Source organism: Bombus huntii, chromosome 12 (genome assembly GCF_024542735.1).
Source record: "Bombus huntii isolate Logan2020A chromosome 12, iyBomHunt1.1, whole genome shotgun sequence".
NCBI lineage: Eukaryota > Metazoa > Arthropoda > Insecta > Hymenoptera > Apidae > Bombus > Bombus huntii.
This window is the reverse complement of record NC_066249.1, coordinates 2,986,793-3,014,601: the sequence shown is the minus strand read 5'-3', so window position 1 is coordinate 3,014,601 and position 27,809 is coordinate 2,986,793. Positions and strand designations below refer to the sequence as shown.

The following is a 27,809-nucleotide window of genomic DNA, read 5'->3' as shown; positions in this document are numbered from 1 at the left end:
GCAATGATAGAATCTAAGAGTTTATACCGGATTATAATATTATTCTTATATATGTCGGAGATGTAAGAATAACGGGCCTTTCTTTTGGAATTTCGCACAAGAACCAGCGCCAACCCGACAAACCTGACAAACCCGACATATAAATATATTTTACTCTTCGTTTTACCCTGCATCATTTTCAACTTTTACTTCCAGCTTTGCGTAATAGGTTTATAACGCTTTTAAAAGGCTTTCGAATAATTGCCAGTGATAAAAAGCACACATGGAAACATACAGGAAAAAGTATTCCATTGGAAATTCGTTGAATTTAATATTCCTTCGTCATGGGCGGGCTATGTCCAGAGACCGTTTATTCTCACGCAAGTTCTAATTCATCGATGAACGTGGTCCCTCGACAATGGGTCGACTGTGATCGTGCGGAAGTGCTGCGGGACTATCTGCGGTGGTAACAAGGCCGCAGCGATTCGATCATCGAAACGTTGGCTTCTTTTGTGTCGGTGGCTCGGCCTCGTCAAAGGGGAATTCAATAAAATGGTAATAAAAACAATTCCGCTGAGAACAAACGCATCCCCGTCTCTTTCGCGCCCGTCTGCTTTCAACTCCGTCGGAAATATCAATTTTTCGTGCCAGCCACACGATTATGCTGGTTTCAGCAATTAGAAGAACGGCTCCTCTATCATATGAAATTACATTGCCAGCAAGTTTTGTTACAAATATAACTACGCGAACGGTGCAATTCGTTGCTTTGTCCTCCGTTTGCAAACACAATGCGAAATAACGCAGTTTTGTACATACACGAGGGATAATCGTATCGATAGGTAATCAGTTCGCGAAACTTGTACAGTTTGTTTCTTCGACGATCGTTAAACTGCAAGCGATTAATTTACGATGCAGCATCGAGCCAGTTAGAGGACGAACAAAAGGGGAACACGAGAGACGGAATATCGGCTCGTAAAATTGGCGAAACGAGCCACCGGCGGCTGTGTCTGAAAATAACTTTTAATAGGCGAGCTTTAATGGCCGTTGAACGAGAAAGCGAGATGAACGGTATCTTCTCGAAAGTCGAGCCGCTCTTCTCTTCTGTAAATACCGAAACGGTTCTTCGAACGTCTTTTAATTGCGTCCCTCTCTCTTTCTCTCTCTTTCCTTCGCTTACTCTCTTTCTCTCTCTCTGACGAGCTAACTCGATTCGTTCAATTTTAATCGATCGTGACTTCGGTTGCACGCCTACGTAGTCGTCCTTTTGATCTTCCTCGTTAAAATAAAGCCGCACATCGGGGTACCTGTGCTTCCAGTGGCGCACAGAGGGGCCGATACGCGACGCAATTCCCACGACGACGCGGGACGAGCTATTCGTTTGAAACGTCGACCGTGTTACACACCCGATCCACCATCGAGATGCCGGATTATCCGTTTCGTTCTTCATCGTTGCTTCACTCTTCAGCCTGTTTCGAATCCCCTTTTACAATCGATCCCGGCCCGCTCTTTGACGATAGACTTTCATATTTTCGCGCGGCCAAACACTCGTTCGCTGGGATTTCTTTCTCGTTTTATATGTTCGCCTCGTTGATCATAGATCGGCGTGATTTTTATCGTCGTAGAAAGCAATGGGCGCGACGCCGGCGAGTCGATTTAAATTTAAAATCGAACGTCACCTCTTTCAAAGCCACGAATTCGCGGATCGTGCAGTGTAAACGGAGCCTGAGAATGTTCCTCCGCTATTTCTACAGACCGTTTCCTACCGTATATCGCGTTCATTTGCATCTTTTATAAAGCTGCAATCAAGCTTCGTCGAACGAGCTAAATACCATCCAGAAATTGTCAAATAAATGTAATTTCTAGACGAGAGGTGACTCGGCGTTGAAAAAACGTTTCCACGCGTACGACGAAATTTCGTTGCATAAACGAAATTTCTATAACGCTACACAGCACTCCGTATTATCGTATTCCGTTTATTCGCGTCCGTACCGTATCGAGCTCGTAGAAATCTCTCGAACAGCAGTAATTTGAAAACTGGTCGCTCGTGTCTCGTACACAGTCTCGTGGAAATGTTTGACACAAAATTTTTACGAATGCATTACGCAACTCTTCGAAGTTTCATTTGCACTGTGTCCTCGTTACGGAGTTAATGCTACAGTTTCCCGCTGGTAGACTTCCAGCGAGTAAGAACAGATGGAAGAAGATGAAATAGGATAGCGATTGCGCGACGTCAAATAACCGACGCGAAGTCGATCAGTCGGCTGCCACAGACGTATAAAACCAGATCGTAACTCCTACTTTTGAAGCTTCACCGGGGAAACTTCGTTTCTACAGTTACCTCGTCTGTAAGTGTCTCGTGCTCCACACGCGATAACGTAAAGCGTACTTGGCTCGTTTGCTCTTTCTGCGATGCTTCTTTACGTACACGAAGACGATCGCGACGAAAGAACGAGATACGATTTCCAGACATTCGGGAATGAAATAACTTTTAACTTTTATCTTGATTCAAACGCCAACTCGCTAATTAAAATACACGGCGCAGGGGCGCGAAGCGCCAAAGTGTTAATTTCCTTTTCCGCCTAATTTTCCCGGTGTATCGCGGTTGGCAGAAACTTGAGAGCATTAACGACACTGTAATTCCAGAATTCTATCTCTAATTTCGATCGGTATACCGTTGGAAAACGGCGGCGGAGATCTTCCACGACTTCGGAATGAATTTTTGTGGGTCGTTGAGTCATCGGTAAATTAGAGGAATTTTGTACATTTGCGTGAAGATTAAAAGTACAAAATTGCACGGGATATAGGTACGAAATACCTCGGAATGCGTAATGAGATATCTGGAGTACAAGTATCGCGGTCATGGAATCGGAAGCGTTCGAAATTTTCGATATTTCTCACATTGCTGGTAGAACAAAAACTTGCAAGCGGATTCCTACGTGGTACGTGGTGTATTCTACGTTAAAAAAGTGATATCTCTGCGCGTGGTTTTAACGTAATCGCTAGAAACTGCAGCGCTCGTTACGTTAACGCAAATTGATAGATGAAACGAATCTCTGTTTTGGTTTCACTTCTTTAGCCTTTAGCCTTCTTTGCTAAACATTCTCCGCGTTGTAGCTGTTAAAACTGCGTTTACACGTCGAGCTTATTTGCTTCCGATAGACCGATACTCTGCCGTGTATCATTTTCCAGCGGTTTCTCGGATTTTCCAACGGCAGGTGCTCAACCCGGTCGACACATCCGCTTCAGCGAGCCCCTGATTCCAGCAACCGTATGTACGTTTACGCTCTCGAAGCGGCGATCTTCGTTCGTTTGCCCGATTACGATTAAAACGGTATTTATGCAGCGGCTCTATCGCCCCTCCTCTCCGTGTTTTCGTTTCAATCGGAATTGCGAGGATTAAACGCGCTCCGCCAGTGAATTTCTTTCCCATTGGAATTCATCGTACCCGCCTCATCGAAATCCCTCGATTCGTTTCAGTTTATTAATTTCCACGCTGCTAATGCTCGCCAGTGGTGCGTGTTTGCCACAGCCAATGCGATCAGGTCGCGCCAGATGTCACTACGTTTTAACTTTAACTCCGTTCGATGTGGTATACTCGAAGAAAGCGATATGAACGTAGTGAGTTCGTAGAATCGCAGTTAGAACGTGCGATTTCCGATGGCCAGAATGGAATAATTGGAGATTCTTCGCGCTGCTGCAAGGCAGATACCGCGTCATTTTAAAACCAGCTCTTCCTTCGCGGTGTAGCGGAGAACTGGCCGGAAGTCGCTTCATAAATTGAGAAGCAAAGAAACACGTGCCGAGTATTATAATTTTGCAAGAGTTTCCTCGGAATTTACGCGTTTCTATCTTAATTTCTTGCGATAAATAAATTGCAAACTACGGTAAAAATTGACTTTGCAAAGAATTAACGCTAAGTTGGGTCGATCGCACGTTTATCCCAGTTTTACCGCTTTACGTTACTTCGCTACATTCTGCCTCTTCAAATATGCAACGAGACTGTTTTAAAGTGGAACTTTCTTAAATCGCGACTCGATTTGTCGGTTCTAAACGGTCGAAATCGGGCGTTGGTCTGACTGACCGGCCCTTTCTCTTTGATCAGGGCAGTCAATTAATCCCTTAATGAAAAATACACAAACTCCGGTTAATTGCCTGCTTTCCAACGAGACGGGGTTTTTGGAAGGAGAGAAAACTAGCGGATTTACGTGGCTCGCCTAGTCGCTGTTCCTTTTTCAGCTGTCGAGGAAAAGCAGGTCTTAAGAACGTTCGGCTTAGACGGGTTTGTATCGCGTACCGCACGTGCACCGTATTTTTCACCGGCTTTCGAGCTGTACCTGCATTTCTTTGAAATTGCAACGCGTGAAACAACAAAGCGAACGGAGAAGAAACGCCGCGAGGGAACACCGTTCAACCAAATGCAAGAGTTTAAATGTGACTTCTCGTTGCGGTAGCGATTAAACGATCGCAAGTGACTGGCTTGGAATTTTTCTTTCTCGCTTCGAGCGGCAAAATTTCCAACGATTCTCCTCGCTAGCGATTTTCACAGAAACCTGGAATAATTGGCAAATGATCTCGAAAAAGAGAGTGGTCGAAGAAATTTCTCGAAGAGTCCAATTTCTGCTCGAAATCCTGGATATCGTAAGAATGATACGAAATGGAAAGGATGTGTTTATCGAAGTATAATACTTCTGCCGCAGTTCGATTATTTCTTACTTCTGGTTGTAGTTTGTTCGTCTCTAATCCTCGGGACCTTCGCTGGATCACGGCGAAATGCGAAGTTGAAACTCGATTCTCAAGGAAAAGTTTATCGCCGCCGTTGGTCCTCCAATCGTTGACCAATTGTTCCCTGCGCCGGCGATTCCGAGCCGCTCTTTATTGGTTCGTTCCGCGATAGGAAAACAGCAGAACAATGGGAAAGAAGTTGAGGGGAAAAGCTTCGTTCAATATCATTCCGCGAGTTCGCCAACGAACAAACCGAAGTGGAACCGGAGGGAAGCTCGATTCACGACGATTCGAGCGATCGATGAACAGAGAGAAGAGAATGGAAGAAAGTGGACAACGGGAAAGAGAAGTTTGTTTGATCGCGGTTACGTTATTCCAAGACTTTCTCCAACTTCCATTAAATTTTGAATGGCACTGTCTTACCAGGAATATGATGGTTCCACTAAATCACCGCGCCACTCGGCGATAATGCACTGGCACAAATCGGTGTTCTCGATTCCCTAAGCTCTCGGAGGTCAATTAATTCGATTGAATTTCTAGCGTCGCTTTAATTAACCTGCCCTTTCCCCGTTCCCCTAACCTTCACTTCCGCCTTTTCTTCGTCCAAGAACATCCTCCTCTTGTTTTCCACGAATTACGTCCGCCACGATACAATTTCCATCGATGTTTACTTCGTTTACTCCTTCGAGCCGCTACTTTGCTTTTTGTTTCCTCTGTTCGAGCCTTTTTGTAGAATCTCGCGAACGTTTTGACGCGCTCGAGTTGCGGCGGCAACGCAAGGTATCGTCAAGTGCAGACCAAACGTTGATATCGGGCGACATCACGTTGCTGTTAACTTGAGCAAAACGAAGATTTTTAACGAAAAGACTGGGTTACCAGTCTTAAGGTTACTAGTTAATTTATGCGTACTTTACGCGAGATTTGAAAGGTTTTATACGACTTGGCGTGATAATTACAACCTGACGTAATTTAATTTCTACGTTTTCTCTTTCGAAACGGTGAAACTAAGTTCGTTACTTTGTCGGCTCAGCTAGATTTTAATGTTCAAAGTTTCTCAATTCGACGATTAACAGTGCGTCTTCGGGATGCTGGATTTTATGCGGAAGAGGAGCAAGCACGAAGAGCGCGAATCGGTTTCGGGAAGAAAAAAGGAGAATCGCGAGGAACGTTCCATTATTTTAAAAGCAGCTCGAAGCAGAGGACGAGCAGGAATATTTTATACGTTGCTCGGGATGCCGAGGCGAGAAAAGAGAAGAAAATACAATGTGGCTGCGGGTGATCGCGCTACCGTGAAATATTGGTCACGCCGAAACTTTTCTGCGTCTTTAATTAAACCGTGCTTATCGAAACTCGCCAACTTTCCCGCAGATTATCCTCTCAGCTTGAAACACGATATCTCGCTAATTACTACGATCAATTACCACGTTATTTCCGTACAGTCTCGTTAATATCAATTCTTCCAGAATCGACTTTTCCTCTTTTTTTTCTTTTCTTATAGCCTACGAAAAAAATTATGATCAATGGAAATACAATTCTTGTGGACGGTTTTGTAAAAGAAACATCAAAATTTGCAATCAGTTTTACCGAATACGGGTACTTTTTTCATCTGGTTAATCGATGAAACGTTTTCATCTTTTTCTTTCTCTCGTTCTCTCGAAAATATACGAGCGAGCAATAATATGGTAAGAAGGCTACGGTCAGCGATAATTTACACGATATTACATTAAACGCAAAAGCGAGGAAAGATTACAAAAGCATCGAAAGACAAAAGTCGAGAGCAACGACTGTAATCGCATTCGGAAACAATTCGCGATCAACCACCAAACCACGAGGATTACGATCTTCGAAATTTCCTATCGTATCGTTCTATCGCGCTTCTCCGTGTAATTAAACGAGCTATAAACCAAGACGCACGCGCCTTCCAACGTCTATAAAAGCGAGAACCAGACCTCGCAGTTCGTTCACCATCCTCGGTTTCTAGCGAGCCGATAAAATCTGCCTTTAAGTTGATTCTGCGCCGACGTAATGCGACAAGGAACAGATTTTTTAGGTCGTCGGTGTGGTATGAACGCAGGGAAGTGCCGCCCTAAAAAAAAAAAAAAAAAAAAAAAAAGAACAAAGCACCAACATCCGACATCCAGCTACAACAGCTTCCGTAAATTCGTAACGAAGAGTTATCAGCAACGATAACGCCGACGAGCACGTTGCGGTTGTTCACTTGAAGGAAGTAAGATTAATCTGAGAAATTGTTAAGAGCTTGTCAGATCAACTCCAACAATTATACCTGGCTCGAAACTTGCCCAAGGACAGAATTCGCGTAACGTTACGATAAGAGTTTTTACCATTATATTATTATATTTATATTATACATATTTTCTATTGTAGTATCGTAACTACTATAATTACTTTATCAACGATAAGTAGATTGAACAGATGTTAATTGAACGGGAAGTAACGTTTGTTAAACATGGACTAATCGCAGCGAACGTATAATAATTAACAGAACTAAGTAATTAATCAACGATTCTTGTCAACGCAATCCACACTCTCTGACAACTCAATTCGTTTTTTGTCCCCTGGCAATCCTTTGTCTTTTGTCTTAGCCTCACTACGTACATGCTCAACAACCGTTCGTTTATAATTCACACGACACCCCCCAGGCCCCTCGTTCATGATACCACACTAATTTCGTAATTTCAAATTCCGACAGAGACTTTCAGTAAACGTCTCTGTATTTTCTTTATACAAAATTTGTCCAACGAGGCTAGAGAATTGTACGCACGACACGCGTGATTTTTAGCTCGCGTTCGTTATTTTTGCCAATTTTGCAAATATTAGGTCGTCCGAAAAGTTTCTTTCGTTTTATGAGGAAATAATAAAAGCGCAACGTTTTTCGTTTTATATTATTTTGTCGAACGTTTTATATTATTTTGCTCTGTCGAGATAAACAGCGCGACGTTTCACAGACTTGGTTTCACGTTTGTATGAAGGTGCATTGTTGTAAAGAACACGTTTACGAAAGAAAGACACTTTCCGGACAACCTAATAGTTTCTACAAATTCGTTATTTCGCGCAAATGCAAAATCCTAATCGACTAATTATCTTCTTCATGGTTCAAACCAATTGTCACATCTTGTACGAAATGAGAAAGCGACCTATGACGATGGGAGTGTACGTCGAGAGGAATGCTCTTCGGCTGCTCAAGGGACTTTACATACTTCGACGTCTTCGCGACGAATTCGACCGTACTTTCTACCGCGACCTTCCCTGGTTCGCGACCGTCGAGCAGACGAGAAACGTGTACATCGCTAAAATGTGGGTCACGCGGAGAAAGGGACGAAGGGAGGAAGGGGACGATCTATTCTGCCGAAAGAAACTGGACGAAAAGCGCTGGGGACAAAGCCGGAACAGCTCTTTCTCTTTCTCTGCGCCTCTTGTAGCGTATTTTTCACGAAACGAAACAAAATTAATTCCCTCGACGGCTGGCTCAAATCACGCTCATCGTTCCTCGCAATTATACCATGGACGCTCGTCCTTCTCCCTTTTCTCACCCCGCGGCGCTCTACTTTTTTTCCCTCGAAACATCTCCCCTAGCAGCGGGCAAGGATTCGATACTCGAAAAGTGGTAGAAAAGCGAGTCAAGGACGCAACATTGAGCGAACATCGAGGACAACTTGGACGTTTAGAAGAGCCGTGATGGACGGATTAATGGATCGGCTGTGTACGGTCGGCGGAAAAGAGTCCTTGGTAAAATTGCCGTCTGTATTGCTTCTCCGATGCGGTTAACTCGCAGCCGTACGCCACGTGTCTGGCGATTTTTCAAATGTCACGGGCTGATTTACGCGAACGTTTCGCACGATAATTCCCATCGTTCGTTCCGTGCAAATGTTTCATCGAATAACCGATGCGAACGTCGAATGATACGAGAGGAATTCGTTTATCCCGTGTCTTTCGATCGATCGAAACGTGGTAATTATCAAAGGTATCGAAGAAACGATTGGTCGATGAAGAAACCGCGATTTCCATGCATTCGGGCAAACTGGAGCAAGGTCCTTTCCCGTTTCTGAAAGAAGCTGAAACCTCGAGTAAAAAGGCTCGATCCCTCGGCCTCTCCTCCGTCCTGCATCGTCTACTTTCCCGGCTCGATAACCATGGCTATCGACGACTACCTTCTCGTCCCGTCGTTTCCCATCAGTTTCACTTTCACTCGGTGCACGGAGCATTTATTAATATCCGTCCCCTGTCCACGGTACAAGCAAGATGCTGGCAGCATCATTGGACGTGATGACGCGAGATATTACGTCACTGTTCCATCGCGTTATTAATATCCATAAATCGAGCAGATGCGTGCGTAACGAGCGTTCACTGGGCCCTGCGTCTTCCCTCCGCGGCTATTAATACGCGCCCCGATGTTCCTTTTCGATTCTTCGGCCGCTCGACGCGCGCTCGTAATTTATACCCACGCCGGCAGAGATCTTGAATGACAGCGTTTACGAGCGCCGCTTGCAAACAGGATACTTGGCAATTTGAAGCAGCAACTGCGAGAGCCGCGATAAATTACGCGTCCGTTTCGCTATCGATTGCTACGCATCGTGACTGATGTCTGTTTTACGCCAGTCTCCATCTATTTTATCGCACTGACGAATGTGCTCCGAAACAATTTCTCGATAAATCTTCTTATCGCTTTCTACGTCTCATTTTGATACGCGCTATCCAACCCTTCGATGAGATATTCGATGAAACATCGAGATTCAGTATACTCGCGTCTAAGTTAAGAACGTAGTATGTTTGATACGTTTGCAGTATCTTTCACAGCCACTGTACACGTTGAATTCGTTATCGGACATGTAGTTACATACCATGTTGAGTCACGGTTTAGCAGCGTGTTTCTTGCCACTGGCAGATAGGTAGCGAAGATATAGCCGAGAAAAATGAGTCTCTTGGCGATGTCCGTAATCGTGCACGTGAGATAACAATTTTAAAGAACGCTCTGTGTGTGGTGGTTGGTGGGGTCGTTTGCCAGCTCTTCCAGTTAAAAGATTCGCATTAATTACACCTTTTATCTAACCGTGAGCAATTAAGGTGATTTAAAATCACGACCTAATTAGGCTCTTGATAAGAAAATCATTGATATTCTTTTCCTACGATCGTCTTTGAAGCTTATTGCAGATCGTTTCATCGCGTCACGATTCATTACGAAACGTATCTTGTCTCTAAATAACAACGATACCAGGATGTTTTAATAATTCAAACAAACATACGTTTTATCGATGATAAATCGTTAGTCGCGTTCTCTTAGGTCTTAGACGATCGATATCCGTAACCTTGTCCGTCTATCAGCTAAAGACGATTATTTGCTAAATAATTATTAATTAACACAGCGATATTAGTATCGGTTATTCTTCTTCCTCTAATCATTCGCTAGTTTTCGCGTCAGAGTGACATAATCTCGGCGAACGAACCGTCAGTGATTCATTCTCACCTTATCGAGGCCACAAGCTGTCTCTTATCGCCAGCTTCTCGAGACTGGCGCGTGCCATACACGCGACAATCGGTCGCGCTCTTACACATTATTGCCGACCATTTGCGTAATTGTCCGATGGTATTTGTCTTCTACTATCACTGGCGTTCGCGATATGGAATGAGAACACTCGCTCCAATGATATAATTGTCGCGGTATTCTTCCTCGAATCGATCTTCTCTTTCTTCAGGCCGAAGCTATGACTCGATGAATCGTCGGACTATTGACCCACGATCTTTCGAAATCGTCTGAAAGCTACGAGGCAAGGGCATGATAAATCAGATTTCTTATCTTTCTTTCGCGGAAGATCGGATTTAATCGTCGTGTTATATTTGTCTTTCGCGCTAAATATGTATCTTCCCATCGACTTGGAAATTTTTTCGAGATATCACGAATGATCATAATCTCAGCGACGAAAATAGATACACCTTTTAAAGCAACTTTTAATAAGCTTATACAGCGTCACGATGTTACGCAAATTTCGATAATATCACGGTATTCTCTGGACTCGGCTGGGACAAAGTGCTACCAGACGCCGGAAACAAAGTGTCGCGTTTACCTTACCTTGACGCTTTATGTCCGCGGGTTTATTCGCTAACAGCGAACCAACTCTTCGCCAAAAGCACGCTTGAAGACTACAAAGTACTGCAAACTAACGAGCGCCCACGCCACGCTTAATTAGTTCTAACGATCGTATCGTCACAAGAGGTGGTCAATTACCGGTGTTGTTATCATCGCGTCGCGACGCGGCCCTTGCAACCTCATCGTGCTATCTTCCCGCTAACTACACAACTTTACACCTTATCTCTTATCTATCTGCAGGAGCAAGTAGTAACTAAGTATTACATACCTGCTGGTGGAAGACGCGAACGTTCGCGCTTCCCAGACGTCTATGTACGTAGTTGTCTACGAGACACCAGACGATACGATAAGAGAAGACACGTTATGTCTACGACGCGGGGTTCACGGGCGTCTGTCGTCGCGTGCTTTGCACGCGATTTCTTCGTTATCTGCGCTACCTGCACATGCTGCGTCGTGCGGAATCAATTCGAGTGCATAATTCGCCTTTATCTTGCCTTTTTATTTCTAGATATTCGCGTTACATCGCGAATGTACAAGTACAGTGGCTACGGGAATTATCTGTAGAGGCCTAATGTCAACCGAATGATAAGAGTAATAAGCAGAAAAATAAGAGAAAAATATGCAATAGAATTTTTTCGTCTCAGACTTAGTTTTCGAGAAAATCAAGTTTGAGAATTTGTCAAATATGTTTGAAGATGGTTAATTCCGAACTAGAGGGAATTAAACAATCGACAGATGGTCGTACTAAATAAATTGCGTGGAAATAAATTGAAAACGTAGAATAAAATGCTTTCATCAGACGCTTTGTTTCCGAGAGAAATAAATTTGAAAATTTGTCGCACGCTTGTATCTGGCGAGTTCTTGATTGAACGTGTTCAGTTTTCTTGAAAGTGGAGCCTCGTACGGAAAGATTTTGTGTTTGTAAAATGGCAAAATGAGTATTCTCGAACCTGCTGCCGCGTTAAAAGTCGATACGGTGTTGATTTTTCCTGTTTGGCCTTCGTTCGTCTCTCATTTTCTTCAACTCGACGCGTCGTTCGTGCGTCGAATCGACACGATGGTAGAACATCAATGAAACGAAAAGATAAGTAATTAACGTTGCTCTTTGTCATTCGCATGCAATCGCGTTATATACGTTTCTCCTTCAGAAATATCGGATTTTGCTCGCACGTCAAAGCCAAAAGGTTTCAGAAAGATCGCTCTATAAATGGCCGAATAATATGATCTGTCACCGTGTGAAACCTCGCTGACACAAAAGTGTGTCAAATTGAATTGACGAAGGGTTAGGTCGTGTAACATAGGAGTCTTCTAAATTAAAAAAAAAAAAAAAAAAGGAACTCGCAGAGGCAAAAGATCGTTTTATGGAAATACGGTTCGTTTGTTGACCATTCATCTTAATTTTAATATCATCCCGTCGACGATGACAGAATAATATCACTCGGGCAACGTAGCGTGGATCACCAAGGTGAAGTTTCATCTTCCGCCGACACGTTTAATTCCGCGGTCGCGATTATCGCGCAATGTTAACGCGTTCTTGTCAGCCAGGAGAAGCTCTCTGTGGCTGCGCGTGTGCGATACGCGACATCAATCTATCGCAACAGTGGTCGTGTTAAAAACAGCCTCGATGACGTTTGCCCAACTTATCTTCCTGATAATTAGCGATACATCACGGCCATCGGCTAATTTTCTAATTGGCCAATTTTCTGCCAGTCGTTACATCGGTGTAAAAGTTCCAAGAGAAAAATCGGGTAACTTGTGTTTCTCTTCTTCTCTTTTTTTTTTCCTTTAATTTCCATGTGACATCGACGGTGATACGTTTTTACCGAGCCGGCAAATATAACTATTACACGAGGCACAGCGAAACAAATCAAATTTTACGGATCATGCTGAAGCCTGGTGCAAGTTTTCCAGGGACTTCGGAAAGATCGCGATGTAACGAATCGTAAAGTACGTATGTAACGAACAGAAATTAAACGAACGTAGCTTTTCTAGTCGACTACGATGTCGCGTTATCGGCGAAAGTTATCGACAATTTCCCTGTTCGAAGCCGAATCTACCGGTTACACGAACCAGATATTCGTTTGAATCGAGTCAAGCCTTTATCAAGCAACACACATGGTTGCCCTTTTCGCCGACCTAATCGTGGCCCGGAAGGCATTTGCAGGCCATTAAGCGTGCTTTGAATCCTTCGTTCCGGTGAATTCTTAATCAACTTCCGTTCGACTCTCCAACTAACCATCCGCTCCAATTAATCAATTAATTACTCGAGAAGCGGTTATAAATGCAGTCCTCTTACGTTCGACCGAAAGCATCGATTATATTCACAGACAGCTGTTCGGAGAACGTTTCGGTTCTCTAGGTCGCCACACCAATCCTCGGCATCTTCACTCTGACGTTATCCAAATTTCAAGACTTTTCCCCTCTTCCAAACAACTGGGACCGGAGGAAATGTCCTCGTCGAAGGATCTCTAAGAAATTGCGCGAGATTTTGTTCCGTGGCGAGGCTTGTCTACGAGTAGTCGGAAATAAATATGTAGGTTGCCAAACTGGCGGTTGGTCGAGAACTATATAAAACAACGTGAGATTATGCACGAGAAAATACGTGTTAATGCATATGCATGAGTGGCCGGTAGCGGGTGCACGTGTAACGAAGCCTCGTAATATGGAAATCATGGTGAGTGAAACCGACATTGGAAGCGGGAATTTCTTTCTCTTGGCGCAATTCCTGCGAACCTTGTTGCGCCAAATGTGTCGATTATTTTTCTTACGCGTTACATTCCGCTATCCCATAAAATCGCTATAAGCGATGTCGTTGTTTAATGTTAATTGTTTAATCGACGACAACATCTCAACGCTGGGCGTTTCAATTTTTCAGGAAATTTCCACCCGCGGTTTTATAGATTCGCCTATTAAAAAGAAAAAGAAACACTTCGTAGTCATCGAAATTCGTTGGTGACAGATAGCTCCGTGGGTTTTCTTTATCGCTTCGGCTCGTAAATCTGGTTTAAAGGTTGTGCGGGTGATCCAAGAATCGATTGCGAGCTCGGTATTCCCAGGGACAGGAATTTCATGTCTGCGAGAGCAGCAGCTAGCCCGTGCATTCCTTCTTCGGAAGGAGATGTCTCGTCCATCGACCAGCGACCCTCGTATCTTCGTTGGATTTTCGCGTTATTGCCGCGAAATCGGCGTCGTGGGAATCCCAAGAATCGAACGAATCGATATCCTGCAGCAATAATACATCGCATCTTGACGGCTTCCTTTAGCGAGACTCGCCGCTAAAGAGCAGTTCTGCACGTTCTGGCATTCTCGAAGAATTCGCAGACGGATTTTTAATTGCTTACGAGCGAAACAATCCCGTTACGTCAACGGAACAAGCGACAAGCTTTTCCAAGCGACGTAACGCATAACTTTGCAATACGATTTATAAAGTGCGTTCAACGTCTGTTAATTTAACGTCTTAGTTGGCGGGTTAAAAAAGCTTCGACTTTAACAAGAGAAAATCGACGTACTCTCTACATCTCGACCATTCGATTCGCAAATCAGAAGAAATTTCGAACACTACTTTGAAATATCTCCCTCGATTTCCCGCTTCTGAAACTCGGTTCACGCGCGCATCCGTCAACACGTCGTTGTTAACCCGCTTTATTACGAATCAAATCCCACGGATGATCGAGTTTTCGTGGCATTATTCGCGATTTAGAAACGGCAGTCGAAGATCGTGCCTTAAAGCCTGGCGTATTTCGAGAACATGTCAAGCGTAAACCGAGCTTAATGCGGCCGAGCCAACGTTCGAAACGAACGAGCGGAGTTGTTACAGCGGCATGTACAAGGCAGCTACTCTCTGCATCCGTTTCCAAAGATTCTTATGTATTTGCGGGGTGGTGCCATTATGGAGTCGGTTTGCATGGCGGATAGCGTCTACTGGTAGCCGGTTCTACTCTCGTTCGTTACGTATTCCAATAGCTGGAGAAGCCGAACGACGCGTTGTAAATCGATCGAGCTCGGCTAAATGCTTCGTACGTTGAAACTTACGTCCATTCACGTCGGATCCAGTATCGGTAAATGCGTGAAGCAGATTATATAATTAACGATTTATCTTGTTCGCTGTTACATGAAATTCCGGCGGACGAGTCTTACGAGCTACTCGTATTCGTCTGTAGTCTTTACCTTTTCTTTTTACCTTACTTTCTTTCCTTTTTTTCTGTCTTCTTTTAAAAAATTTGTTTATTTTCACATCGATAAATCAATTCACGGAAGGATCTGATCGAAGCGTTCTCCCATTTTTCTTCCTCGATCGATAACTCCGCCAAATAGTACGATTTATTATAGCGGCGTGGCAAAAACAATAGAACGCGATTCAATGAATACACCGGTCGTCCACTGTAATAATCTATCGACTGGAAATGGTAATTTCGCGGCAGCGTGTATCGAGGAAGGAGAAGAGAGTTCTGCTCGACCTTCGAATATCAATTAAAGAAGTCCATTTGGAAAGACATCGCTTGCATATCATCGGCCACGATCACTTCTAGTTCTTCGCCGATCTTTTCTTCGGTAATGGCCCATTTAACGGGTAATCGTTGCCTCGATTAGCCTCGAAAAACGATCTTTCTACCTCGAATCCGTCAAATTGGCGCTCTCATTAACCTCGAGATTTCGCACGATTAGTCAAATCGAAGGTTTTTTTCTCCGATCAGCTGTTAATTGCCGAATTTAGATAGATGGCCAATTTTAAAAAAGAAAGGGGCAAAGAGGAGAAATTTCACAACATCTGCTAATCTTATATTATTTTTATATGTTTGATATAAGAGATACGCAGCTTTGGAAGAGGAAAGCCATATTACGGTGAATTTGTCAAAAGAAATCTGTCTCGATCGCGAGAAAAAAATGATCAGCTGTTCCTCTGACAGAAAAATTCTACGACGCTTCATACGTTTATTATATTTTTACTAATATTCCTGCTAATATCGTCATGAATATTGTTACGATCGTCGGTGAATTATCTACAAATTGCAAAGTGCGATACTCACCTCCTTGTAACAGTGGTTCGCCTAACTCGACATAGAACAGCGCGTCCTTCTCGTACGAATCCTCCTCGATGATCGACAGCTGGATCAGCTTTCTGAAAGAAAAGCGCAAGAGAAAATACCGTGAGATTACTAATCGTGTAACAAGGTGGCTGAGTCGGGTGTACGTTCTGGCGAGTTTGGCGAAAGTCGAAGGTAAAGTTGGACTAAACTTCGTAGCTCTAAAGAAGCCCGCAGCTTTAAGGTACGCGCTGATCCTGCCTTGTCGCGATATCAAAAGAACTTCCGGTCTCGGGATGAAAACGCTCTGGCAACTTTTCCGAGTCCATTGAATTCCTTTCGGCGCCGTTGAATTTTATGCATCACTCTCCGGATAACTTACAAAATTAAGCAACTCTCGTTGACTTAATTTCCCATTTGCAGATAGCAAGAAGTAATTTGTATAAATTTCGTAACTTCGATAAACGATTTTCCTAAAACGAAGGCTCCGTTTCAAAGCAGGAAAATTATATAATTTGATATTTTCAACGCGTATTCTGATGAAATCCCATATTGGAAACCAATACGAGTCCGTGAAATGTAATAATTTTGGAAAACAAGGGAACCAGAGATACAATAATTGTTCAATGAACGACTAACAGATACGAATGGAAATTTCCCCTGTAATTGTTTTACGGATGCCGCGAATACGATTTCCCGTTGGATTGCCGCAAATTTAAGACACGCGTCGTGTTTGCGTATCGATTACGTGAAATTGATTAGAGAGATTTCGTTTGATCGTCTTGTGGAATTAACGACGTGGAAATTCTCTACATTATGATCATTACCGTAGATCGCCTCGTAATCGGATCCAATAAGCGCGAGTTATGGTAACGTTACACTAACCGTCCGGTATCCATATCGTCATAAAGCCAGCAAGCGAATGTAACGTAATATCGATGTCGATAATTAATTACGACGTATCGCGTCAACCGAACGACACCCAGCTATTCTACTCCCTTGTCGAGTAATGCACCCTCGCCCATTCAATACTCGCTAATTATGCATCTTCTCGAATAGAATTTCGACGAAAATTTCGCCGCCGAATGAAGTCGAAAAGGAATTTAATCGCACGTTTCATGTCATAGTCGATTTAATTTCATACAATTTTATTCGCTGGCTCGGTTCCTCTTTGTTGAGGTTATTAGTTGTATAAACAGAGAAACGCGTGGATAAATTGTAAGGTAGAAAATATATTTGAATACAGAAGTGCAATTACAAGTAGAAATATAATTTTGAGATGGACCAGATCCGCACGCTAGCAGTGTTACCCTATAACGTCGCTTGTTTATGGTCTGCCTTCGTCCCAGTCTTTCGTCTATACTCTGTCTATGGCTTCGGAGCTTGAGAAAACTAAAAAGATCGGATGTAGAGTTTTCTTAGAAGCGGTGACCACTTCAACACTCTTTACGCGTAAAATAACGCTCGATACGAAAGTCGAGACGAGAATGATACTAAGTACTGTTCCACAAAGTTTAAACAGTAGTATAAGCACGTAAGTATAATTTACAAGTCTATACGTGCGTACATAAGCTTACATCATATTCTTTTTTCAGCAGTTGTCTTTTATTGTAGCAGGCAATCGAGGAATAAGTCTAATTGACGTACGGTAGATAATCAGAACGTCGATTTGAACCTCGGATAGAGGAAACTTGGGATAATATGGAAAGATTTATTGACGTTAATAAAATCATAGAAAACTTTCGATGGTGTAACGTTATACAGGTATTTAGGTTTAATGGAATATTTAGTCGGTTGGAAGTTTAATCGAATGAATTTCACGATGTCTGATTCTATTTACACTTTCCTATGTTTCGTGTTAAAATTCCGGCAAAGTGAAGTTACGATGAAGTTCGAAGCATCTCGGATAATACGAAACTTGGGTTAAACAGCAGTCGGATAACCGAAGCTGCATTGCATTACGTGTTCTAGCAACTGTATCGGTATGACCGAACCTCGAATTAAATGCCGACATATAAAGTAAAGGCGCGTGTCTGATGGAGTTGGACATATTAAACTTGACCAAGCATAACAAACGATGGCTATTAATGTCGTTATTTATAATATCGTGGCGTAGAGAATGTTCACTAATGATCCTACGCTGCTCTAAAGGTTTTGTATTAAAAGTAGCCATTGTTCTGACGTAAGCATATGCAAATCATATGTAAGCGACGTCAGAGTCTGTCTAAAAGATTGCTCTCTTCGTTTACTTGAAAGTATCCATCGATCGATCGATTTATTTTAGAAATCTCGTTCAAAACTCGCGGAACATTGAAAGAAGCGTTAATTACGCGGATAAAGTAAACGTTGATTAAGCATCGCTTCTTATAACTTCCGTGGATGGCTCGTGGATGTCGAAGAAATTGGAAAAATACACGAAGAATGTACGAGAGGGTAGAGAAAAATTTTCGGATAAAAGTTTCGTCACGCTCTTGACTTGCACAACGTCGGAGTTCGTGACGAGACTTTTCCATAGGCCTCGCCGCCTTTATGCATACGCGTTCATAATCGAGTAACAGCCGACAGGCTGAACGATCCGACCGCTTTTGCCAAATTAGACGTTCAAATTTGAAATTCAAATCGATCCAGAGTAGCAGCGAAATCAATTTAGCGTGCCATCTGGCTCCGACAACGTCGAATCTCGTCGACGCTCATCCTAAACGTTCCTCGTTGCATACATCGCCACACTTATAAACACTTTGAAACGCAGCTCATCTCGTGATGCGTCTCTTTCGTCCGCGTAATCGACGCTCGCTTCCACTGTCTGTACAGTTTTTAAAGTAGATTGCCAGACGATGATCAACGATGGATGAACATTAGCAAGTAAAAAAGAAGATTGTTTTAAAGATAGGAAAATAAGTGTAGTTCAAGATTACTCGGAAGAAACTATATGACAAAGCGAACGTCTAGACTCCACGGAGGGCCATAAATCTGAGACAAGCAGCCTGGATGAGAGATGAAGAAGAAAAACTATGCGAAGGTCGTCGAAAGCAAAGGCGAATGGAAGGAAGTACGCGACTAGTATATAAATTGCTTTAATATTCATATTCCGTGTTAGTTATATTTTGTAGTTAAGGTAGATATAGCGAAGGAATCACGGTGACAGCGTATTTTTCATTCGATATCCATCGCTGTTCGAAGGCAAAGTGTTCCTGAAATAGCTCTGACCTTAGACTTGAAGCCACGTCGCGACGATAACCCGCTGACTTGGAGTGTACAGACACAATTTGCAGCCAAGTATATACCGTGTCGATCGATATCTACTCGGTCGTGTGCGATACTAACCATCGTACAGACCCAGGAAATAGATTGGCGCTCGCGTTAAACCGAAGTGCCATCAGGTCAGAAGTCGAATTGTTCCAAACGAACTTGCTGCCAAGGCTGTCAGCGTGTCGTTCAACTTCGAACTTTGCAAGTTCGTTAATCATTCGACGGGATCGACTCGGCGGCGTTTCATCTTTAAACGAAACTTCGCCATCTTCTTTCGCTCTTGCGCTCGCTCTCTCGCAGAAATCAGTTGGCGATACTGCGTGGGAAGAGAAGCGAAAATTCGCGAGCATGACGAGCGATGAAAAAGGTCAGTGAGAGACATCAAATATTTAGAGTGGAATATCGATACCGTTTGATCGACGTGCATCTACGTGGAGATTTGACTACACGTGGCAAGAATGTGTTGTATGCGTGACGTGGTCTTCAGCCCTCGAAAGCTGGGTCAATTCTGACTCATGCAGATGTTTCACGTTTATTACGTTTCAGGATTCACATTCACGTGTTATTATTCTATCAAGCTATACGAAGCATTTTATTTCTTATGGAAATTTACTTATCGTATAAATTTACTTTATCTTTAGTTATCATAATGCTATAAAACAAGATATTCGAGAAGCCAGTGACCCCAAAGAAGCGAAGCTGGAAGTCCTTCTGAAAATTATACTTTCTTTATTCCTTCTAATAAAATTTCTCGTTAAACGTGGTTCTACTTATCTCGCTTTATATTTAATATACGAGAACCTGCTTGTAGCTCAATGTCATTGCGATACTACATGCATTTCTACTCAGCCAAAATAGCGGAGTAATCGCGAGAATCAATAGTCCAAGTTTCCCATAGACTAACCGGGCTAACACGCCTATCCACACGGCTGTTCTCTTCGGATCTAATTTGCGGTGTTACGTCAGTCACGTTATGAGTATTGTCCAACCGGCCACGCGTTCCAATGTTATTCACCGCTACAGCACCATGGTCACGGCGTTAACGCAAATGTGTATTAATTTAATTAGGTCTGTTTACGCTGACTGGCCGTTCGTCCTCGCTGTTCCAATGCTATTTAGCAACCTCGAAATCGACTAAGTTCCCTCGTTCCCTCTTGTGCTAATGGTACACTCTCGTACCACGATCTGTGTGGTCAAACGTCGTTCAACAGCCTTCGAACAAACGTATTCGTACGCGGTCGCGAGCTATTGGGTTGGCAACTAAGTAATTGCGGATTTTGTCACTAGGTTGTAATGACAAAATCCGCAATCGCTTAGTTGCTATCCCAATAGACCGATTGTTGTTCGAATCGAATGTAGAGAACGTGACGAAGGTATTCGAAGACTTGTCGAAACTTTTCCTAAATATGCGACCTGAGTTGTTCGAGACATTTAGAAATTTTGTTAGAAGCGTCGTCACGATCAACGTGATTGCGTGGATTACACGTGGGTGATACGATTGGTCAAATTTGAATAAAAAGAATAGGGAAATGTATATGGAAGTTGCACGAACCACTGATCAGAGTGTTACCACTCGATGCTAATTAAAAAGATCATCGAACAATGTTTGAACGAACCGCGTAGAGCTTCGTTTCATCATCGACTCGAGATCAATTAATCGGTTCGAGAATAGCTTCTACGGCTTCCCTGCTGACGCTGATGCGGGTTTAGTCTATCGAATACGCTGTAGTTGGCTTTTGTTTGAGGCAGCCGTTGTTTCGATGAATTTGGCGTGATACGAGAGAATGGAAATCGAATTCGAATGTGAATCGCATAAGATTAAATAGAAAAAGTATCTAATGATTGCTGGAATTTTCTACACAGCAGTCGCGTCGAATGTTTAATTTGAAATTGATCATCATCGAACGTAAGAATTTCCTCTCATAGTCTTTCTTTCTGATCCTCTTACGAATAGTATGAAAACGCTCGATCTTGTAACGATACGATAAATAAACGTTTATAACACCGTGAAACGCTGTTTCATAGGAATTTTTGTCCCAAGAGAGTAGAGATGCAAGAGGAGCGTGGAAAAAATCGATAGGAATCGGTCGACTGAGACAGGAAACAGTCTAGAAGGCTACGTGTGCGATATTTTTATCGCGCTTAAACGATCCGTCAATACGAAAATTGTCCCTGTAATAGGGCAAGGCCGACGAATCGTTTCCCGGCTCAACCTTGACCAGAGGAGATGGGATACGAAAATTGAATTCTTGCAGAATCCGGTCGAGCTCCACCGTAAATAGGAGTTCGTCCTCGGTGCTCGTAAAACTAGGCATAACTTTGTTTTTGCCGGTGACAAGATTGGAGGGACGAATTTTATTCGCCGATTACCTCAAGGCAGAGACCTTGATTACGATGCATCGTTTCGAAAATCGTGACAAACCTCGTCTCCGTGAGAACCTTGTAAGGATAAAGTTAATATAAAATTCCTTTCTCGTCTCTGTCGCATTTTTATGCTTTTACATTTTCATACGTGCAACTCATGGAAGTATTTAAAACTCACTATAGAAGACTTGTTTGTATTATACGTATATTCTGACTAATTAAATTCTCAATTTTTATTAATACCACTTAATAAAGTTAGAATTTACATAAATGAATGTACAATTTTAAATTAAATGTCGAAACTGGACATTCGACCGGGTCTGGTAAGGTTAATGATATGTCGCACATTTCACACTACGGCCGTCAAATTTTGCACACTTGTATCGCGAAATTGGTGCACATTCGTCGCGGATAAATATTCCAACAGGCTGGCAGGGAACATTCGGACCTCCCTTTTCTTCGTCTCCAATCTCGCAACTGGACCGACCGATCGAGCCAATCCAATCTATCCGGAATTCGATTTAACATTCGCGAAACGCGCGAGAACGAGCCCGAGTGAATACAATTGACGCTTCTTGGATTTTTTTAACGCGATAAATCAATCGCTGCTCTGCGGCCAAGGACTACTTGTTTAATGTTCTTCGTTAACGAAATCTCGTTCTTCAGATTTTCCGTTTAAGAGCTTCCAATGTCTCGGCGATGCGAACTCGTAGTATTTGGAGCAGAATAGAATTCGTACACCAATGGGACTTTGCTCCACTTGTTACGTAAATAAATAATAACGGAAGTCTCACTAACGTGTTACAGAATCTCATGAATATTCCTGTAGAATTGCGAGAAGAAAGAACACGGTTCGAGATAGTCGAAGTTCCTTCAAAGAGAATCTTCTTCGCGCGATCTTATGATTGGAGCCGCGATGTCCAGAATACGTGGAAGGCGTACATCTTCTTTTACTTCACCGTAAGTACAAATCCGACAAACTTGATCTCTTCTGAGCGCGTGTATCAAAAATTTAGACTTATCCTCCGAACAAAGAATCGAATTCAGCTGAAGACGTTGCGAGAGAATCGTTCCAGGATTCTTCAGAGTGCTATCTTGAAAACTGACTGTCACCCCATTAATCTTCTTTCTTTCCACGGCATCTCTCCTCCAACGGCGTATACCCTAACACAGCAAAGATTTTTCGTCCAAAATCGCGCAGCTCTATGACGTTTAAGCAAAAATTCGAATTTAAATTTTAATAATTCGTTCGCTTCAACCGATAAGATCCTACGTTTTGGCTGGTTTCGCGTCCTTCGATGACCAGGGTTATTCTCAGGTCTTGAACCTTTCTTAAATCTTGAACCGCTTGATCGTCGACGTCTACAGCTCGAATCTATCTTTTGCGCATAAAACACTGAACGACTTAATAAATTGTCCTGAAATCTTGACGCGTTCCGATCTTCGGATTTTCTTTTCTCTTGCTCCTTCAACATCATCGGATATAATTCACTTTCTCTGCTTTCATGCTGCTCACTTTTTGTATACCGTAAGGTGTACGGTCCGAAAACAAACGAATGTATAAAGAAAATATACAGATAAAAGTTAAATGCTAAGGTAAAACGAGTAAACATTCACGAGTGCTTTTTCTTTTATTTCGATTCTGGAGTTTCGATCTCGTTCCGTTGCATCTCGCAGAAACTCGTCCCTAACTTGCAGTTCAAAGCACGTGTTCGCCAGATAACGAAAAATCGATGATCTCAGTAAGGTCCTGGTCAAAGGCTGAACTTCTGAAAAGCGAAACGTATGCGACAGGAAAGAATTCGCAAAAACCAACGCTTTTATCCAGCATCGTCCTATCTGCAATTTTTGCTACGCTTGCGAGTAACGAAGATAATATTTCTCGCCGAGGCCTCCCGTTTGTTTCCTGGCTCGCAGATATTTTAATAATATTCCGAGCACGCCAACGTCCACGCTACTGTGTAGAATACTGCGTGAACTAATATACGTTTATTTTACTTTTTCCACGTAAAATCGTTTTCTCACGGGATCCTCCGTATAGTTGATAAACACATAGTCCGCAGAAGTCGATCTGACCAACTGCTAATTCTTCTAGTTCGCTCAATTTCATTATTTCGATGTGACATTATCAAACGAATAATTTATTTCCATAAATCTGTCGCAAGAAAATGGCATAAATAAAAGTAAATTATAATATAATTATAATATAATTATAATAATTATATTATAATTATTATATATATATAATAATTATAATTATAATATAATTATAATATAACGTTTGGTATAGCGTAATTTAACATTCAGCAAGTGTTCGCCGAAGCTGATTAGGTTTAAAAATCATTTGAAATAATTCCTGGAATATCCATGTTTCTTTACTTTGTCCGTGCAAATTCAGAAAAACCACTTGGCCATTGTGTATTTTCCAGCTCACGGTAGTGGCCGTTAAAACAGCAAAAATGGTTTGCTCGTGCGCGAGATCCAGCCGAGATTTTTCGTGGATTACCCACCCTTTGCCATGTTTGCCATCCGACGGTTAATCAAAACGCTCTTTATCGTCCCTCTCCCCGCTTCTTTATGTCGACAGCCGTCACTTTGAAATATCACGGTACTCGGTTGGAAGTATAAATAATGGCGTTCTCGATGGAAGATCTCGCGCGGTAACCGCGATCCATTTCGATACACCTCCAACGCGATGCCCTATTTTCCTTCCTTTTTTCTTTTTTCCTTTCTTTCGCGTCCTCGTTGATGTTGGTCGCGCGTTTTCGCGGTCGAGAGACACTCTCGGCGAGCCGCGTAAATTTTAAGACGGGAGTGTCCCCGACGCGGCAGCCTGGCTTTTTGTCATCGAGATTGCGTCAACCTCGGGGAAAACGCCGCTCGAAGGTAACACGCGTAAACCCAGGCTGACGTGCACTCGCGTTTATGGAACCTTCCTACACCGGCAATCTCGGTGAACACGCTAATGTACATACTATCGCGGTGTGCTATCGTCCTGTATTATCGTTGTATACGACCTCTTCAGAAGAGAGGAAATCCAAATTCTGAATTTGCTACGCGGCCAAATTTCCTCTATCTGGACAGAGTTGCGGTTTTAGGTTCAACTTGATCGTGATTGAAAACGTTGAACAAACGAGGCTTCCCCTTGGTTTAACACGGAAAATGTTCCACAAGCAAACGAACCACTCGACAAAGGATCAGTCGCGAGATCATTCCACTTATTGCGTTTCATATTTAATACGCAGAGACGTTGCTATGATATCTTCGATTCTGTTCGGAATTTTAGTTGGACAGGCCCATTTCCCTCATTAGGAAATTCCGAATTACCGGTCCTCCCAGGGCAGTAAACGTAATGACTCGAGGCCAGGAAGAACCCAGGCAAGGACCAGGGGAGTTCAGCTTCAACTATCGGACAGTACACACAGGGCGACAAAGTCCCAACTTAGTTCAACTACAAGCAACGAAGAGTACACACAGGGCGACAAAGTCCCAACTTAGTTCAACTACAAGCAACGAAGAGTACACACAGGACGACAAAGTCCCAACTTAATTCAACTACAAGCAACGAAGACTACAGACACAGGACGACAAAGTCCCAACTTCGTTCAACTACAAGCAACGAAGACTACAGACACAGGACGACAAAGTCCCAACTTCGTTCAACTACAAGCAACGAAGAGTACACACAGGACGACAAAGTCCCAACTTAATTCAACTACAAGCAACGAAGACTACAGACACAGGACGACAAAGTCCCAACTTCGTTCAACTACAAGCAACGAAGACTACAGACACAGGACGACAAAGTTCCAACTTAGTTCGGTTCAGTGCTACAACGAATACAAATAAAGTGCCGTATAAATCTAACACTCGAGTTATTCCATCTCCTCCACCTTGAACGTTAAGTCATATCGACCGATCGGTTTGACCTGATCGGTTGCTCTTTAGTCGATAATACGCAACAGATTCCATGCAACCAAAAAGCTGCAACAGAGCAACGTGTCAATTGCCAACAAATTGTTCGATAAAAGGAAGAATCAGTAGTGAAGCCATCATGTTTCATGATTCATATGCGAAAATCTGGCGCACCGTTGCTGTAATACCTTCGATTCGATGGAAGCAAAATACCAGAAGAAAGTCTGGCGAAGCAACGTGTCGATCAGCAACAAACTATTCGACGAAAGATCAGTCGTGAAATAATGAACATCGTCGAAACGTTACGACTGGAATGGGATCGCACTTGGGGAAGCTTTCATGGCGCACAATTACAAGGGGAACGTTACTCCGTCCATTAAACAGCGAACAGTGGTGCGGCCGTGCCGTAACTCCGTATTACACGGAACAATTAAACACTCGACAACGCGGAACTATCTTTTAACAGTAACAGACCGATGACGGGGCAAAAGTTCGCGTCAGTTGTCGCGAGTAAGGTCGGTTCGCGCGGCCCCTGTACTTGACATAATTCAAATCTCGAGAGTTCGAATTCTCCGCGGAGGTGCACACGCAGTTCGGATGGCCGAGCGGAGCGTGTGCGTGGATATCGTGTTAACGAGGGCTTCTCTAGTCGCATTCTACTCGTGGCCCATTGTTTCCACGCGAAACCGCGTTCCGCGAAGCACGAAGAAACACGCCAGAAACGTGGCTCGTACGTACTGGGTGTTCCAACAGATTTCGTTGGCATCGATAGTATTCCCGGCTGTTCCAAGTTTTGGGTGGGGCGCTTAATAATTTCAGGAACCTTCGAAGCGTGAAGATTTATTGTCGGAAGACCGCTGCATAGGTGAATGGGCAAGAGATGGCAAGCAGATAGGGAAATTTCAACGCCGTCATATAAAATTCATGGCTGAACCCAACAGCTCTGGCTAAGATCGAACCTGGCTACTCCCGATCGAAAGACGAACGCGGTATCGGACACCTTACTCGGACCTGGCTTCTGCTATCTGTAATATTTCTCAACGATTTACGTTTCGTTATCTATTCCCTTTGATTGCGAACGATCGCTAGCAAAGTCGTAGTCTCTGTAGTTGTAAATCTTTGTTTCTTTGATGGGATACGATGACTCATGCTTCGTTCCCGTTTCGTACATCTTCTTCCTTCAAATTTATATAATATCACACAAATTATAGACTATTATTCCCGTACTCTCTAATTGAAATCTAGCACTTTTCCATTCTGTAAGATACGTGCAAGTATTTCAAGCTTCTCGCGTCTTTTATTTTCTTCGAGTAAAGTTGTGGCTATATTATACGAGCTGCTACGAAACGATCACTCGATATTTTACATTGAACGAACAAAGACATCGTACATAGGGAGGAAGATAGTTGACAAAAAATTAATAAATTTTGCCCCTAACTTTCCCTACGAGAATTTCCTGTATCACGGTTTTTATTATCGCGTGACGATGTTGGGTGCAGGTCGACTATCATGTTCCAAGATGCCGTAGCTTGGAAAGTCTATCGTCTTCTCGGGTTGGCTGTCTATTGTCGCAGCTGCGAGACCCGACCCCTCTGGCATATGTGCAGCTACAGTTTGTCAGTCATGCTGCTTGCCTGGTATACGAGGCTTTAGAGCTCCCGAAGTAACGCGTCTATATACATGACTGTGCATAATATATGACCGTGACACATTCACTATGGGCTGTAGTTTCGCACATGGACACGCGCTGTCTATGTATTTCGCCGGTTTACCAACGGGAAAACAACCCTGTTTTTCTTCCCTTTTTTTTTCTTAATACAGACACTGTGCTTTCAATTGAATTTCTGATGAATTTACATTTCGGAAGAGGATCCTGCTGCATTTCCCTGGTTGTAGTCTTTTTCAGTTACACAACTTTCTCTGCAAGAACTTGCCAACGATACATAGATACGCAGATAAGGAAACTCGAGAGAAAAATAACACACGCATTTCTTTACGAGTCCTTTAAAAACAGCTGACGAATTGATGTAGTTTCGCGAAAGTCAAGCATACGATTACTAAAACAAGCCACGTTTGTACTAACTTCGATATCGTAATATTGCGACGAGCAGAAGTTGGAAAATTTGATAAATGCGTGTTTATCTCCAAGATACAAAGACAGTTTTCGGTGATTAGATTGATTGATCGGCGACGTAAGAAACAATAAGGAGATATGTAAATTTAATAGACATCTGGTAATTGATTGAATGTAAGGGCACCGGATTATAATTTCTGTATCTGATGTCACGAGAAAAAGATCAATCGGACGTTAAATTTTAACGCGAACGGTCACGGTTGCGCAGTTAATGGTCGATACATAGGTTCTGCAAGAATCGTGAAACATATCCAGAGAATTTTATTCGCGTTCATGGTTGTTACATATATCGATAGCGTACATGCATATCGTCTAGAAC

The 27,809-nt window shown here is 42.9% G+C and overlaps 1 protein-coding gene across 2 annotated transcripts in view; it reads right to left on the bottom strand.

Moving 5' to 3' along the window:
• The window catches only part of LOC126872031 (sodium/calcium exchanger 3), a 121,974-nt gene that overhangs the window by 65,976 nt on the left and 28,189 nt on the right, over positions 1–27,809 (bottom strand). For both annotated transcript variants that reach the window (XR_007691814.1, XM_050631499.1), the window contains exon 3: positions 15,832–15,923. Coding sequence is in view for 1 of the 2 variants with exons in the window: in XM_050631499.1 (XP_050487456.1) it covers positions 15,832–15,923 (92 nt within the window). In the remaining variant the exon portion in view is untranslated. The remainder of the gene's footprint in view (positions 1–15,831; positions 15,924–27,809) is intronic.